Raw genomic sequence first — 15,233 nt, 5'->3', positions numbered from 1 at the left:
AGGAAACTAGATGTAATTAGAGTGAGGTGTTGGCATTTATGAAATTTATAGTTTGAATAGTATATGGTATAGGACTCTCTTTGTAGGTCAGGCTGTTTGGCAGATTTGTATGCATATTTAGATCCTCTGATAACAACAAATTGTTGCCTACCTCTAAGGTATTCACATAAAACGTTACATGTACTAATCCAAGTCTAGTGTATTAATATTATGCAGTAGAACCTCATTGTTTACAATGTCAAAAGCCTTAGAAAGATAAATGGCAACTGGCACTGTTCTTATAACTGGTTTCTTATTGTTTAGGCTGTTGTTGATTAAGGTTTTAATACTCTGTAAGGCAGTGGTGGTGAACCTGCCTGTGTGAAAGCCTTAATGTTGGTCTGCAAGTTTAACAGCATCATTCAGGTAGGGATGAATCATGCAGGCAGGATAATGAAGTGAGACAGGGTAGTAGCTGGAACCCTAATTGTCAAGTTTCCCTGGTTTCAGTAATGAAATAATTTTACCAGTCCTCCATATGCCTGGTGTCTAGAAGTGATTTACTTGTCAATACTACAATGAAAAAATTGTACAAAATCATTGCTGATTCTGATTTGTTTAACCTTTTTTTGTGGAACCTCAGAGGAACCTTGTATCACAGCCAGGATCTATGTTTTACCAACAAATAGTCAATTGAGGTAATTGATCTTGTTATAGCTGTCATCTATTATACTTTTTTGCATGAAAATAGAATAACTAAGCTGGAAATGTGAGAATATTGTGATTTTTTTGGGGAAAAACTATGAAAATATGGGTAAAAAAGTAATTTTCAAAAAAATCCACAAAAATGATCAGCTGTGATTTAATGAAAGTTATGTGCTGAACCGTCATACACGCCCGGTCATAGAAATTTAGGTCTTGTCATACGTAACTCAAAAAAAACCTGTTTCCTATCCAGGACACCAGTGGATAGAAAGAAGGATAAGAATTAATATAGATAGATGGTGGGGTGCTAGTTTGATAAATAGATAGAAGGTGGGGTGGTGGTTTGATAGATAGACAGCAGCTAGCTATAACCAACAAGCGAATTAATTTAACCCTATTTCACCATACTTGCTTAAAACCTGTTTTTTGGAAGATTCAATTTTTAGCATTAAAACAGTCCAACGATGGTAATTGATATATTATTACATGGATGTTGCACCAGATTTTTATCTACTGTTGTAAAAAACTGGATAAAATAACAAAACCCACCATTCACCTTCTTGACCTTATCCCCTCCCCTCCTACTGAGCTGGATCTTTAAGTCATTTTTTAATGGTTGGTTCATAAAGTTAAATGTCCAAACGCCTCAACCACTAATTGTAATATACAGAAGAGGTTATTTTGTGTAGCATCATTGGGGATATACACCAATTTATTTGTCATTGCCTTATATCCCTTTAGATCCCTGCATATTAGCAACCTAAATTGACGACACATTTTCCCCTGTCAATATATCCATGTATGCTATATCCATTGCGATGGTGAAGTACGTGGTTATATCTTATTGGGTGCTCAATGTTAAATATAATCTAGATACATAATCTATAAATCAGCCAACAGGAATAATCAGGTTAGAAAATGAACAGATAACACTTAGGATAAAGCATTTCTTTAATTTCGTTAAAAGTGAAACATAATATATAGTATGCTTAATTAAAAAAAAAACTTCCTGTGGACAGTCCTTTTCATTCTTATAATTCATTCTTGTCTGCTATTAAAAGATTGTTTTGGTTATTGATAATGTACACAATGCCGCGATTTACCTACATTTTATCGATGGTGAAATACAATTTTTGACCCCCAACGACAGCTGAAAAAGGCAATTTAATAAAGGTTGCGTTATTTTGCCCCCCAAATCAATTTCTAAATTAATTTGCTTGTTGGTTATACCTTATTCCTGGATAGACAGACAGACAGACAGACAGAAAGATAGATGGATAGTGAAAATTAAGATAGATAGATATTAGGACTGCAATTACCTTAAATCCTAGATCTGGTAGGACGGACAAAACTGAGTTTGGTTTGATAGATAGACAGATGGACAGACAGATAGACAGATAGATATACAGATAGATAGATAGAATGTTATAGAGTTACCTTAAAGCCAAGATCTGGTAGGGCGGACAAAACTGAGTGTGGTTTGATAGATAGACAGATGGACAGACAGATAGATATATAGATAGATAGTAGGCTATAGACTATAGAGTTACCTTAAAGCCAAGATCTGGTAGGGCTGACAAAACTGAGTGTGGTTTGATAGATGGACAGGCAGACAGACAGACAGATAGATAGATAGATAGACAGATAGATATATAGATAGATAGTAGGCTATAGACTATAGAGTTACCTTAAATCCAAGATCTGGTAGGGCTGACAAGACTGAGGATATTTCTTCTGGTAGCGCGTCTGTACCAAGCTAAACACAAAAAAGGATGACACCAATCAGACTCAATTGCCCAAAAATTTCGTCGTAATTTTTTTAAATGTGAAATATTATTTTGTGAAAAATCCTCCAAAATCGCATAAAATATCTACAAAAATTAGATAAAATCAAAAAAGGGTTATTAAAAGATTTGTTTAAGGGGGGGGTTTTTAATGCAACCATCTCGTAATCAATGTATAAATGGCACTTAGAATTCGAATTTTGATCTGAAATTTTGCATGAGTAATCCTTGGTAGGTCTATTTTCCCTAAATCGAACAAAAAGTTGGAAAAGTAACGGCTGGCAGCTGGCGGCTCAGCCGTTTAGCCGTTTTTTGCCTATTTTCAGGGCAAATTCATCATTAATTACGTAGGAATCAACTTTTAAAAACATATTTTTGGTTTAATTTATGTCAAATGATAGCAATAACCATTTTTAAAATTTCTAGTGCCAGCTGCTAAACGGCTAGAACCGGCTGAAAACGGCTGGGAGCCGCCAAGAGTATGATGAGTAGATAGGGCATGTGACATGTCTAGGGGTAAGTTTTTATGGTTGCTGAGCTCAAAAATGCTACCAAAAATAGTGGCAGCCCATCCATATGGCAGCTGGGTAACAGCTGCAGCTCAGCTGGGAGCGGCCAAGAGTAGAATCAGTAGATGGGGCTTGTGACGTGTCTTGGGGTAGGTTTTTATGGGTGCTGAGCTCAATAATACTACAAAAAATAGTGGCAGCTTATCCATATGGCAGCTGGGTAACGGCCGCTGCTCAGCTGGGAGCGGCTAAGAGTAGAATGAGTAGATGGGGCTTGTGACGTGTCTAGGGGTAGGTTTTTAGGGGTGCTGAGCTCAAAAATACTACCAAAAATATTTGCCGCCCATCCATATGGCAGCTGGGTAACGGCCGCAGCTCACCTTGGAGTGGCCAAGAGTAGAATGAGTAGATAGGGCTTGTGACATGTTTAGGGGTAGGTTTTTATGGTTGCTGAGCTCAAAACTGCTACCAAAAATAGTGGCGACCAATCCACATGGCAGCTGGGTAACAGCTACAGCTCAGCTGGGAGCGGCCAAGAGTAGAATGAGTACATAGGGCTTCTGAGGTGTCTAGGGTTAGGTTTTAATGGGTGCTGAGCTCAAAAATACTACCAAAAATAGTGGCTGCCAATCCATATGGCAGCTGGGTAATGGCCGCAGCTTACCTTGGAGTGGCCAAGAGTAGAATGAGTAGATAGGGCTTGTGACATGTTTAGGGGTAGGTTTTTATGGTTGCTGAGCTCAAAACTGCTACCAAAAATAGTGGCGACCAATCCACATGGCAGCTGGGTAACAGCTACAGCTCAGCTGGGAGTGGCCAAGAGTAGAATGAGTACATGGGGCTTGTGAGGTGTCTAGGGTTAGGTTTTAATGGGTGCTGAGCTCAAAACTGCTACCAAAAATAGTGGTGGCCTATCCATATGGCAGCTGGGTAACAGCTGCATCTCAGCTGGGAGCGGCCAAGAGTATAATGAGTACATAGGGCTTGTGACGTGTCTAGCTGAGCTGTAGCTGTTACCCAGCTGCCATATGGATGGGCAGCCCCTATTTTTGTTAGTATTTTTGAGCTCAGCACCCCTAAAAACTTACATGTCACAAGCCCTATCTACTCATTCTACTCTTGGCCGCTCTCAGCTGAGCTGCAGCCGTTACCCAGCTGCCATGTGGATTGGTCGCCACTATTTTTGTAGTAGTATTAAGCTCAGCAAACATAAAAACCTACCCCTAGACAAAGCACAAGCCCTATCTACTCATTATACTCTTGGCCGCTCTCAGCTGAGCTGCAGCCATTACCCAGCTGCCATATGGATGGGCTGCCACTAATTTTTGTAGTAGTATTGAGCTCAGCACACATAAAAACCTACCCCTAGACACGGCACAAGCCCTATCTACTGATTCTACTCTTGGCCGCTCCCAGCTGAGCTGCAGCTGTTACCCAGCTGCCATAGGGATGGGCTGCCACTATTTTTGGTAGCATTTTTGAGCTCAGCAACCATAAAAACCTACCCCTAAACATGTCACAAGCCCTATCTACTCTTCATACTCCTGGCCGCTCTTAGGTGAGCTGCGGCCGTTACCCAGCTGCTATATGGATGGGCAGCTTCTATTTTTGGTAGTAGTATTAAGCTCAGCACCCATAAAAACCTACCCCTAGACACGTCACAAGCCCTATCTACTCAATTTACTCTTGGCCGTTCCCTGCTGAGCTGCAGCTCTTACCCAGCTGCCATATGGATGGGCCACCACTAATTTTGGTAGCATTTTTGAGATCAGCACCCATAAAAACCTACCCCTAGGCAATAGACATGTCACAAGCCTACCCCTAAACACAAGCCCTATCTACTCTTCATACTCTTGGCCGCTCTAAGGTGAGCTGCGGCCGTTACCCAGCTGCCATATGGATGGGCGGCTTCTATTTTTGGTAGTAGTATTGAGCTCAGCATCCATAAAAACCTACCCCTAGACACGTCACAAGCCCTATCTACTCATTCTACTCTTGGTCGCTTAAAGGTGAGCTGCGGCCGTTACCCAGCTGCCATATGGATGGGCCGCCACTATTTTTGGTAGCATTTTTGAGCTCAGCAACCATAAAAACCTACCCCTAGACATGTCACAAGCTAAACCTACTCATTCTACTATTGGCCACTCCCAGCTGAGCTGCGGACGTTACCCAGCTGAGCTGCGGACGTTACCAGCTGCCATATGGATAGGCTGCTTCTATTTTTTGTAGTAGAATTGAGCTCAGCATCCATAAAAACCTACCCCTAGACACGTCACAAGCCCTATCTACTGATTCTACTCTTGGCCGCTCCCAGCTGAGCTGCAGCTGTTACCCAGCTGCCATATGGATGGGCCGCCACTATTTTTGTTAGCATTTTTGAGCTCAGCAACCATAAAAACCTACCCCTAGACATGTCACATGCCCTATCTACTCTTCATACTCTTGGCGGCTCCCAGCCGTTTTCAGCCGGTTCTAGCCGTTTAGCAGCTGGTACTAGAAATTTAAAAAATGGTTATTGTTATCATTTAACATGAATCTAACCAAAAATATGTTTTTAAAAGTTGATTCCTACGTAATTAATGATGAATTTGCCCTGAAAATAGGCAAAAAACGGCTAAACGGCTGAGCCGCCAGCTGCCAGCCGTTACTTTTCCAACTTTTTGTTCGATTTAGGGAAAATAGACCTACCAAGGACTACTCATGCAAAATTTCAGATCAAAATTCGAATTCTAAGTGCCATTTATACATTGATTACGAGATGGTTGCATTAAAAACCCCCCCCTTTTTGTAGATTTTTAATGTGATTTGAGGGTTTTTCATAAAAATAATTTTGCCTCACCAGCGAGTAGATATAGAGCCTAATTTTTTTTTTGAAAATCCACCTCAGCTTACGTCGAAAGTAAACAATTCTTTCGTCTGCTAGAAATGTTCATTTTAACTTGATTATATAGAAGCTTCGCCTATAACAAAGTGCCTAATTGCCGTAGGCATCATTTTAACCAAAAGTACCTGGTCAAGACTTAATAGCAGGGAGAGGGGGGAATCAGTTTCCGGCTCCAAAATTCTCTCTTCTAGTAATCTTAAATAAATAGATACCTAGATATTTTCAAAAAAAAGATTTTTTAAAATATTGACCCTAGCTAAAGTAATCTCTCAAAAATAACCGTCAAAATCAGCTGATTTTGCTGAGACGGCCAAAATTGTCAGTTTTTAGAGACGAACTCAGAAGGTTCATATATGTATGAAAATCGAAATTGAAATATTGCTGAAAAAAAAGCTACCTACCTAAACACTTTTTTGAGTATCAATAAACACTATATGACATTATATTTTAGTTTTAAATAGAATTTTTCTGAGAGCAACTTTTTTTTGCAAAGATTGAGGTACCCTTACCCAAATAGCTATAAACCTTCCCAGGACCTATGAGAAGCTAAACTGTAAAGGAGAAACACATCGATTTGTGAGATCTTTTGGTACAGACAAACAGACGGACATCCTATTACTTTTGAAAAAATAAAAAAAAACGGGTATAGTCCTTTTCGTGGCAACGCCTCTTAAGGTACGTTTCGCTGAATTTTCACAGGAGCTATTGCTAGGTTAATTTTGGCGAGGTTAGGTTAAGTTGGTTTAGGTGATTGTTCCGCAGGGTTAGAGCACCCCGCAGAGGCTAGAAATAGGGGAAAAACTACTGTGAAAATACGACGAAACGCCCCATCAAGAGGCGTTGCAAAGAAAGGGACTATACCCGAAAAAAATTACCCAAAATTTTCAATGTTGTTTCGATTTTTTCTTTGTTCTTCTCTAAACCTTAATAAAAACAAGGATGACAACATTCTTATAAGCTTTTTCAATTTTAATAATTAAAAGCACATTAGAAATAAAAAAAATGGAGTTACTAAACAAACATGAAAATATTCACTAATTTTTTTATTTTAAAATCTAAGTAAAATTTGATGCAAACCTAAACATGTTGTTAATTAGCTCAAAATGTTTTTTGGGTAAAGTCCCTTTCGTGGTAACGCCCCGTAAGGGGGGCGATTCTTCATATTTTCACAGTAGCTTTTCTCCTATTATTAGCCCCTGCTGGGGGCTCTAACCCTGCGGGGCAATCACCTAACCCAATATAACCTAACCTAACCTAAAAAAACCTATCAAAAGCCATTCTGAAAATACGAATCGCTCCTTAGTTGCCACGAAAGGAACTTTTCCCAGTTTAAAAAAAAATAGATTACAGAAATATTTCGGTACACCAAAAAACGTAATAGGAGACAAACCTCTGTAGGGGTAAAAACGTAAGGGAAAATCTTGTAAGTAAAACGCTCTTGGATTTAAAAAAAAAATTAACCATTTTTTGGGGGAAAAAATCTTCCAATAAATTAGGACAAAATCTACTAATAGCAAGAACTAGGTATTTAATAATCAAATCCAATATGGCGATAAAACAAATAATTCAAAACTAATTTTTTTTTTAATTGACTTTGATAAGGCTATTCTAACATGCCTAAATTAAGAATCTTTTCGGACATATGTACGAACTGACCATAATTGTAGAAAACGACTGTTTAGAAATTAAAATAAAACAATTGGGTATTTTGAAGCAAGGTGGGAGGGGACATTGGGCTGTTCCAGTGTTTTTTACACTAGTCCCCAAAGTTTTATAACAAAGTTTTCTTGTTCGTTTGCTCAACAAGTTTGGGTACTTTCATTGAATTTTGATTGCTTGGTTCATTATGTTCAGTGTCCTGACCAGTAATTGTAAATACAGAAGGGGAAATTTTTAAAATCATCATTGGGGATGTACATTACTTTACCAGCCATTGTCTTATCCCTTAAGATCACTGATTTTGAAGAGTTGGTAACAAAAAATCTGACAACCCTAAAGACCGACAGCAAGAAACTACCCATTATAGAGTAGCTTCGCTTATAAAAAATTAACAGTTAACAGAGAAAACGTTCAGACATTTTCTATAATGAAAAATTAGGGTATAGTCCCTTTCGTAACATCGCACCTTATGGGGCGATTCTTCGTATTTTTCACAATAGCTTTTCTCTTATTTCTAGCCACTGCGGGGGGCTCTAACCCTGCGGGGCCAATTACCTAACCCTGTGGGGCAATCACCTAACACAATATAACCTAACATAACCTAAAATAACCTTTAAAAAGCCATTTTAAAAATATGACAAATCGCCAAATGTTACGAAAGGGACTATTCCCAAAAATTATTGATTTAACGAACGAACATACAGACAGAAGATTCGATAACATAGCTGAAGTAGGTATATTGTTTTACCTATGGATCTTGGGGGATAAGACAATGGACGATAAAGGGGGAGATAGGTTGTGCCAAAATTCCGTAAAGGTGTGAGTTTTAAGGCTTAAAAATAGTAGAACTATAATATTTACTAAATATGTGTATTCCTTATTGAAAAGACAAAATTTCTTTAAAAGTTAACATGGGGGGGTTTTTAATGCAACCATCTCGTAATCAATGTATAAATGGCACTTAGAATTCGAATTTTGATCTGAAATTTTGCATGAGTAATCCCTTGTAGGTCTATTTTCCCTATATCGAAAAAAAGTTGAAAAAGTAACGGCTAACGGCTCAGCCATTTAGCCGTTTAGCCGTTTTTTGCTATTTTTAGGGCAAATCTGTCATAAATTACGTAGAAATCAACTTTTTGAAACATATTTTTGCTTTAAATCATGTGAAATGATACAAAAAAACATTTTTTAGATTTCTAGTACCAGCAACTACCGGCTAGAACCGTTCGAAAACGTTTTGGATCGGAAAAGAGCATTATGTGGAGAGAGGTTTCGTGATGGATTTCGCTTGAAAATACTAAACAAATGGCTAAACGGATGAGCCGCCAGCCGTTAGCCGCTACTTTTCCAACTTTTTGTTCGATTTAGGGATAATAGACCTACTAAGGATTACTCATGCAAAATTTCAGATCAAAATTCGAATTCTAAGTGCCATTTATACATTGATTACGAAATGGTTGCATTAACCCCCCCCTTTTATCGTTCTACTGCTGTTTTTAAGTCTTATAACTCGCAACTTTACGGTATTTTAGCACAACCTACCTCCCCCTCATATACATTCCCAATGATGATAAAAAATATTTTTCTGTTGAATAAAATTACTTGTTAAAAAGCCACACCTACAAGTTTACAGCCAACCATCAAAAGTACCCAACAGTTTTGAGCTAACGAATAATATAATATGTATGTTTCTAAAACTGTGGGTACCAGTGTACTGGGTAGGGATGTGCCGGATACTTTTTTGGCCGGATACCGGGTATCTGTCAACGTTCGATATCCGGAAAATTACCAGATATCCGGATGGATAACCGGATGTACGGCAAGAGAAATCAGCCGTATATCCGTTATCCGGATAATTTCAATGTCAATGTTCGATATCCGGAAAATTACCAGATATCCGACAGGATAACCGGATATACGGCATGACAAGTCAGCCGGATATCCGGTATCCGAATAATTTCAATATCCGGTATCTAGCCGGATATTAAAAATGGCCGGATATCCGGCCCAAACCTAGTACTGGGCACCATCCATGTTTTTACCTATGATAATCTGACTTTAAGCTTTGGCGTCTTTCTTTAATTCTCTCCTGCTCCTTCGTATATTCGCGTAACAATGCCTAAACAAATAAAGGGTAAAGTCCCTTTCATGGCAACGACTCTTAAGTGGCATTTCGTCGTATTTTCACAGTAGCTTTTATCCTATTTCTAGCCCCTGCGGGGGGCTCTAACCCTGCAGGACAATCACCTAACTTAACCTAAAATAACCTATCAAAAGCTACTGTCAAAAAACTACGAAACGCCCCTTATCACGAAAGGGACTATACCCAAAAAAAAAAAACAAGGATGACAAAATCCAAAATATTTTTTGTATAAAAGTAACAGGATGTCTGTCTGTGTGTACTGAAGAAGCTTGTCAACAGCTGAACCAATATTGTTCTCCCATACAATGTAGCTTCTCATAAGTCATAGGAAGGTTTTAAACTATTTTAGAGGAAGGTACCTCCAACCTCCCAATAAAAAATCATAAAATCGCCCATTAAAAAGATATAAAAAAAGTTCCTATGATTTTTTCTACTGTTAAATGTAATGGGCCGACTCCTACCCCCCTTACCTCTAGAGGCCTCTAGGTGCATACCCGTTAGAACTTACCGGTTGTATGTTATTCTGGTACCCAAAGTTTTATAAAAATGGAAGGGGACATTAGAATGTATATTGTTCTGGTACCCAAAGTTATATAACCATGAGAGGGGACATTAGACTGTATATTATTCTGGTACCTAAAGTTTTATAACCATGGGAGGGGACATTAGACTGTATATTATTCTGGTACCCAAAGTTTTATAACCATGAGAGGAGTCATTATATAATGTATGTTATATTGGTACCCAAAGTTTTATAACCATGAGAGGGGACATTAGAATGTATATTATTCTGGTACCCAAAGTTTTATAACCATGGGAGGGGATATTAGAATGTATATTATTCTGGTACCCAAAGTTTTATAACCATGGGAGGGGACATTAGACTGTATATTATTCTGGTACCCAAAGTTTTATAACTATGGGAGGGGACATTAGAATGTATATTATTCTGGTACTTAAAGTTATATAACCATGAGAGGGAACATTAGAATGTATGTTATATTGGTACCCAAAGTTTTATAACCATGGGAGGGGACATTAGAATGTATATTATTCTGGTACCCAAAGTTTTATAACCATGAGAGGGGACATTAGAATGTATATTATTCTGGTACCCAAAGTTTTATAACCATGGGAAGGGACATTAGAATGTATATTATTCTGGTACCCAAAGTTTTATAACCATGGGAGGGGACATTAGAATGTATATTATTCTGGTACCCAAAGTTTTATAACCATAGGAGGGGACATTAGACTGTATATTATTCTGGTACCCAAAGTTTTATAACCATGGGAGGGGACATTAGACTGTATATTATTCTGGTACCCAAAGTTTTATAACCATGAGAGGGGACATTAGACTGTATATTATTCTGGTACCCAAAGTTTTATAACCATGGGAGGGGACATTAGAATGTATATTATTCTGGTACCCAAAGTTTTATAACCATGGGAGGGGACATTAGAATGTATATTATTCTGGTACCCAAAGTTTTTATAACCATGGGAGGGGACATTAGAATGTATATTATTCTGGTACCCAAAGTTTTATAACCATGGGAGGGGACATTAGACTGTATATTGTTCTGGTACCCAAAGTTTTATAACCATGAGAGGGGACATTAGACTGTATATTATTCTGGTACCCAAAGTTTTATAACCATGGGAGGGGACATTAGACTGTATATTATTCTGGTACCCAAAGTTTTATAACCATGAGAGGGGACATTAGAATGTATATTATTCTGGTACCCAAAGTTTTATAACCATTAGAGGGGACATTAAAATGTATATTATTCTGGTACCCAAAGTTTTATAACCATGGGAGGGGACATTAGACTGTATATTATTCTGGTACCCAAAGTTTTATAACCATGGGAGGGGACATTAGAATGTATATTATTCTGGTACCCAAAGTTATATAACCATGAGAGGGAACATTAGAATGTATGTTATATTGGTACCCAAAGTTTTATAACCATGGGAAGGGACATTAGAATGTATATTATTCTGGTACCCAAAGTTTTATAACCATGAGAGGGGACATTAGAATGTATATTATTCTGGTACCCAAAGTTTTATAACCATGAGAGGGGACATTAGACTGTATATTATTCTGGTACCCAAAGTTTTATAACCATGGGAGGGGACATTAGACTGTATATTATTCTGGTACCCAAAGTTATATAACCATGAGAGGGGACATTAGACTGTATATTATTCTGGTACCCAAAGTTTTATAACCATGGGAGGGGACATTAGAATGTATATTATTCTGGTACCCAAAGTTTTATAACCATGGGAGGGGACATTAGAATGTATATTATTCTGGTACCCAAAGTTTTATAACCATGGGAGGGGACATTAGACTGTATATTATTCTGGTACCCAAAGTTATATAACCATGGGAGGGGACATTAGACTGTATATTATTCTGGTACCCAAAGTTTTATAACCATGGGAGGGGACATTAGACTGTATATTATTCTGGTACCCAAAGTTTTATAACCATGGGAGGGGACATTAGACTGTATATTATTCTGGTACCCAAAGTTTTATAACCATGGGAGGGGACATTAGACTGTATATTATTCTGGTACCCAAAGTTTTATAAACATGGAAGGGGACATTAAAATGTATATTATTCTGGTACCCAAAGTTTTATAAACATGGAAGAGGACATTAGAATGTATTTTATTCCGGTACCCAAAGTTTTATAAACATGGAAGGGGACATTAGAATGTATTTTATTCTAGTACCCAAAGTTTTATAACCATGGGAGGGGACATTAGAATGTATATTATTCTGGTACCCAAAGTTTTATAACCATGGGAGGGGACATTAGAATGTATATTATTCTGATACCCAAAGTTTTATAACCATGAGAGGGGACATTAGACTGTATATTATTCTGGTACCCAAAGTTTTATAAACATGGAAGGGGACATTAAAATGTATATTATTCTGGTACCCAAAGTTTTATAAACATGGAAGAGGACATTAGAATGTATTTTATTCCGGTACCCAAAGTTTTATAAACATGGAAGGGGACATTAGAATGTATTTTATTCTAGTACCCAAAGTTTTATAACCATGGGAGGGGACATTAGAATGTATGTTACTTCGGTATCCAAAGTTTTATAACCATGGGAGGGGACATTAGAATGTATGTTACTTCGGTATCCAAAGTTTTATAACCATGAGAGGGGACATTAGAATGTATATTATTCTGGTACCCAAAGTTTTATAACCATGAGAGGGGACATTAAACTGTATATTATTCCGGTAACCAAAGTTTTATAACCATGAGAGGGGACATTAGAATGTATATTGTTCTGGTACCCAAAGTTTTATAACCATGGGAGGGGACATTAGACTGTATATTATATTGGTACCCAAAGTTTTATAACCATGGGAGGGGACATTAGACTGTATATTGTTCTGGTACCCAAAGTTTTATAAACATGGGAGGGGACATTAGTTTGTATATTGTTCTGGTACCCAAAGTTTTATAACCATGAGAGGGGACATTAGAATGTATATTATATTGGTACCCAAAGTTTTATAACCATTAGAGGGGACATTAGACTGTATGTTATACTGGTACCCAAAGTTTTATAACCATGGGAGGGGACATTAGAATGTATATTATTCTGGTACCCAAAGTTTTATAAACATGAGAGGGGACATTAGAATGTATATTGTTCTGGTACCCAAAGTTTTATAACCATTAGAGGGGACATTAGACTGTATATTATTCTGGTACCCAAAGTTTTATAACCATTAGAGGGGACATTAGAATGTATTTTATTCCGGTACCCAAAGTTTTATAACCATGATAACCATGAGAGGAGACATTAAAATGTATATTATTCTGGTATCCAAAGTTTTATAACCATGGGAGGGGACATTAGAATGTATATTATTCTGGTACCCAAAGTTTTATAACCATGGGAGGGGACATTAAACTGTATATTATATTGGTACCCAAAGTTTTTATAAAGTTAGACCTTACCTTGGAACCGGACCAGAATACGGCGACATTCTCCATCTCGACATCAAAGTCCAGATATCCTCTCACAAGCTCTGTAACTCGTTCTTCTTGCTAAATTAAAACACGGATGACAACTAGGGTTGGGCCGGATATCCGGCCATTTTTAATATCCGGCCGAATACCGGGTAATGAAACTACCCGGATACCGTATTATATATCCAGCTGATTTATTATGCCCTATATCCGGTTATCCGGCCGGATATCCGGTAATTTGCCAGATAATCGGTCGGATTCCGGATATCCGGCATTATAAATCAGCCGGATATCCGGTAGCCGGTCAAAAAAGTATCCGGCCCAACCCTAATTAACCCAATACCCCAAATTTGAAGCCTTCAGCTTAAATATTGAAAAAGTATTTAAATCAGTTTTAATAATGCCTAAATACTCAGAGAGGGAGGGGATATTGGGCTGTTCATTACACATTAGTCCAAAAAGTTTTCATATTAATTGACTTAAACTTGAAGGACTTTTATTGATTGATTGGTTTAGTGTCCATACATTTCAACCACTAATTGTATGGTTAATTGAAAGTGGTAATTTAGCTTGCTAATATAGACCTCATTTATTTGTTCATCCAATAGGAGGGGAGGGGATGGGGGAAAGGGTGGGGTATCGTTATTTTAGCCAGCTGCGAGTATTACTATATCAGAGTACATGAAATTCTGGTGCAATAACAACTCCCCAACATCCCCAATGATGACTTAATTAAACCTATTGTATACTACAATTAGTGGTTGATACGTTTGGACACTTATCTTAATAAACCAACCTATAAAATTTAATAAAAGTCCCCAAAGTTGTTAAGCCGTTAATTAAAAACTTTGGTGACCTGTTTACCTGTTTAGAGATTGGGTTCTGTGCCCGAAGCTGAGAAATAAAAATAGGAATATTGTTCTGGAAAACTGCGTCGGAATAAACCAGTTTCTGAAAATAAAGCAAGGATATTAATGTAACACACTAGGGTTAAATACCTTTCTCGTATTCATTCGAATCCGGTGGATAGGAACCGGTTCTCATCCATACGAAAAAACTATGTCTAGCATCGTATTATATCCAGCTTTCTACGAATATAGAAATGGTTTTAATCTTATAATTGTGCATTCTATATCCGCGGAAAGCTGTTTATAATACGATGCGAGAAATAACTATTATTTCCCTAACTAAAAAACTGGTTTTAATCTTATAATTGTGCATTCTATATCCGCGGAAAGCCGTTTATAATACGATGCGAGAAATAACTATTCTCGTATTCATTCAAATCCGGTGGATAGGAACCGGTTCTCATCCATACGAAAAAAACTATGTCTAGCATCGTATAATATTCAGCTTTCTACGAAAAAAAATGTACAGTCATAAGATTAAAACCAGTTTTTTTAGCCGGTGCCTTCGGCACCTCGGGGCTTAAAAAACTGGTTTTAATCTTATAATTGTGCATTCTATATCCGCGGAAAGCTGTTAATAATACGATGCGAGAAATAACTATTATTTCCCTATCCCAATGACCTTGTGCCGACTC

The 15,233-nt window shown here is 37.7% G+C and overlaps 1 protein-coding gene across 1 annotated transcript in view; it reads right to left on the bottom strand.

Moving 5' to 3' along the window:
- LOC145307130 (uncharacterized) overlaps nucleotides 1–15,233 on the bottom strand; it is a 78,870-nt gene that overhangs the window by 30,881 nt on the left and 32,756 nt on the right. The window contains exons 14-19 of the mRNA XM_080149484.1: nucleotides 14,555–14,641; nucleotides 13,679–13,768; nucleotides 9,563–9,639; nucleotides 6,737–6,784; nucleotides 5,987–6,056; nucleotides 2,372–2,440 (exon numbers count right to left, since the gene is read on the bottom strand). Of these exons, the coding sequence (XP_080005610.1) occupies nucleotides 2,372–2,440; nucleotides 5,987–6,056; nucleotides 6,737–6,784; nucleotides 9,563–9,639; nucleotides 13,679–13,768; nucleotides 14,555–14,641 (441 nt within the window). The remainder of the gene's footprint in view (nucleotides 1–2,371; nucleotides 2,441–5,986; nucleotides 6,057–6,736; nucleotides 6,785–9,562; nucleotides 9,640–13,678; nucleotides 13,769–14,554; nucleotides 14,642–15,233) is intronic.

This window comes from Acartia tonsa, chromosome 15 (assembly GCF_053477335.1).
Source record: "Acartia tonsa isolate MP-2025a chromosome 15, ASM5347733v1, whole genome shotgun sequence".
Taxonomy (NCBI): Eukaryota; Metazoa; Arthropoda; class Copepoda; order Calanoida; family Acartiidae; genus Acartia; species Acartia tonsa.
Note: the sequence above shows the minus strand (reverse complement) of the source record. Positions and strands in the feature narration are given on the sequence as shown.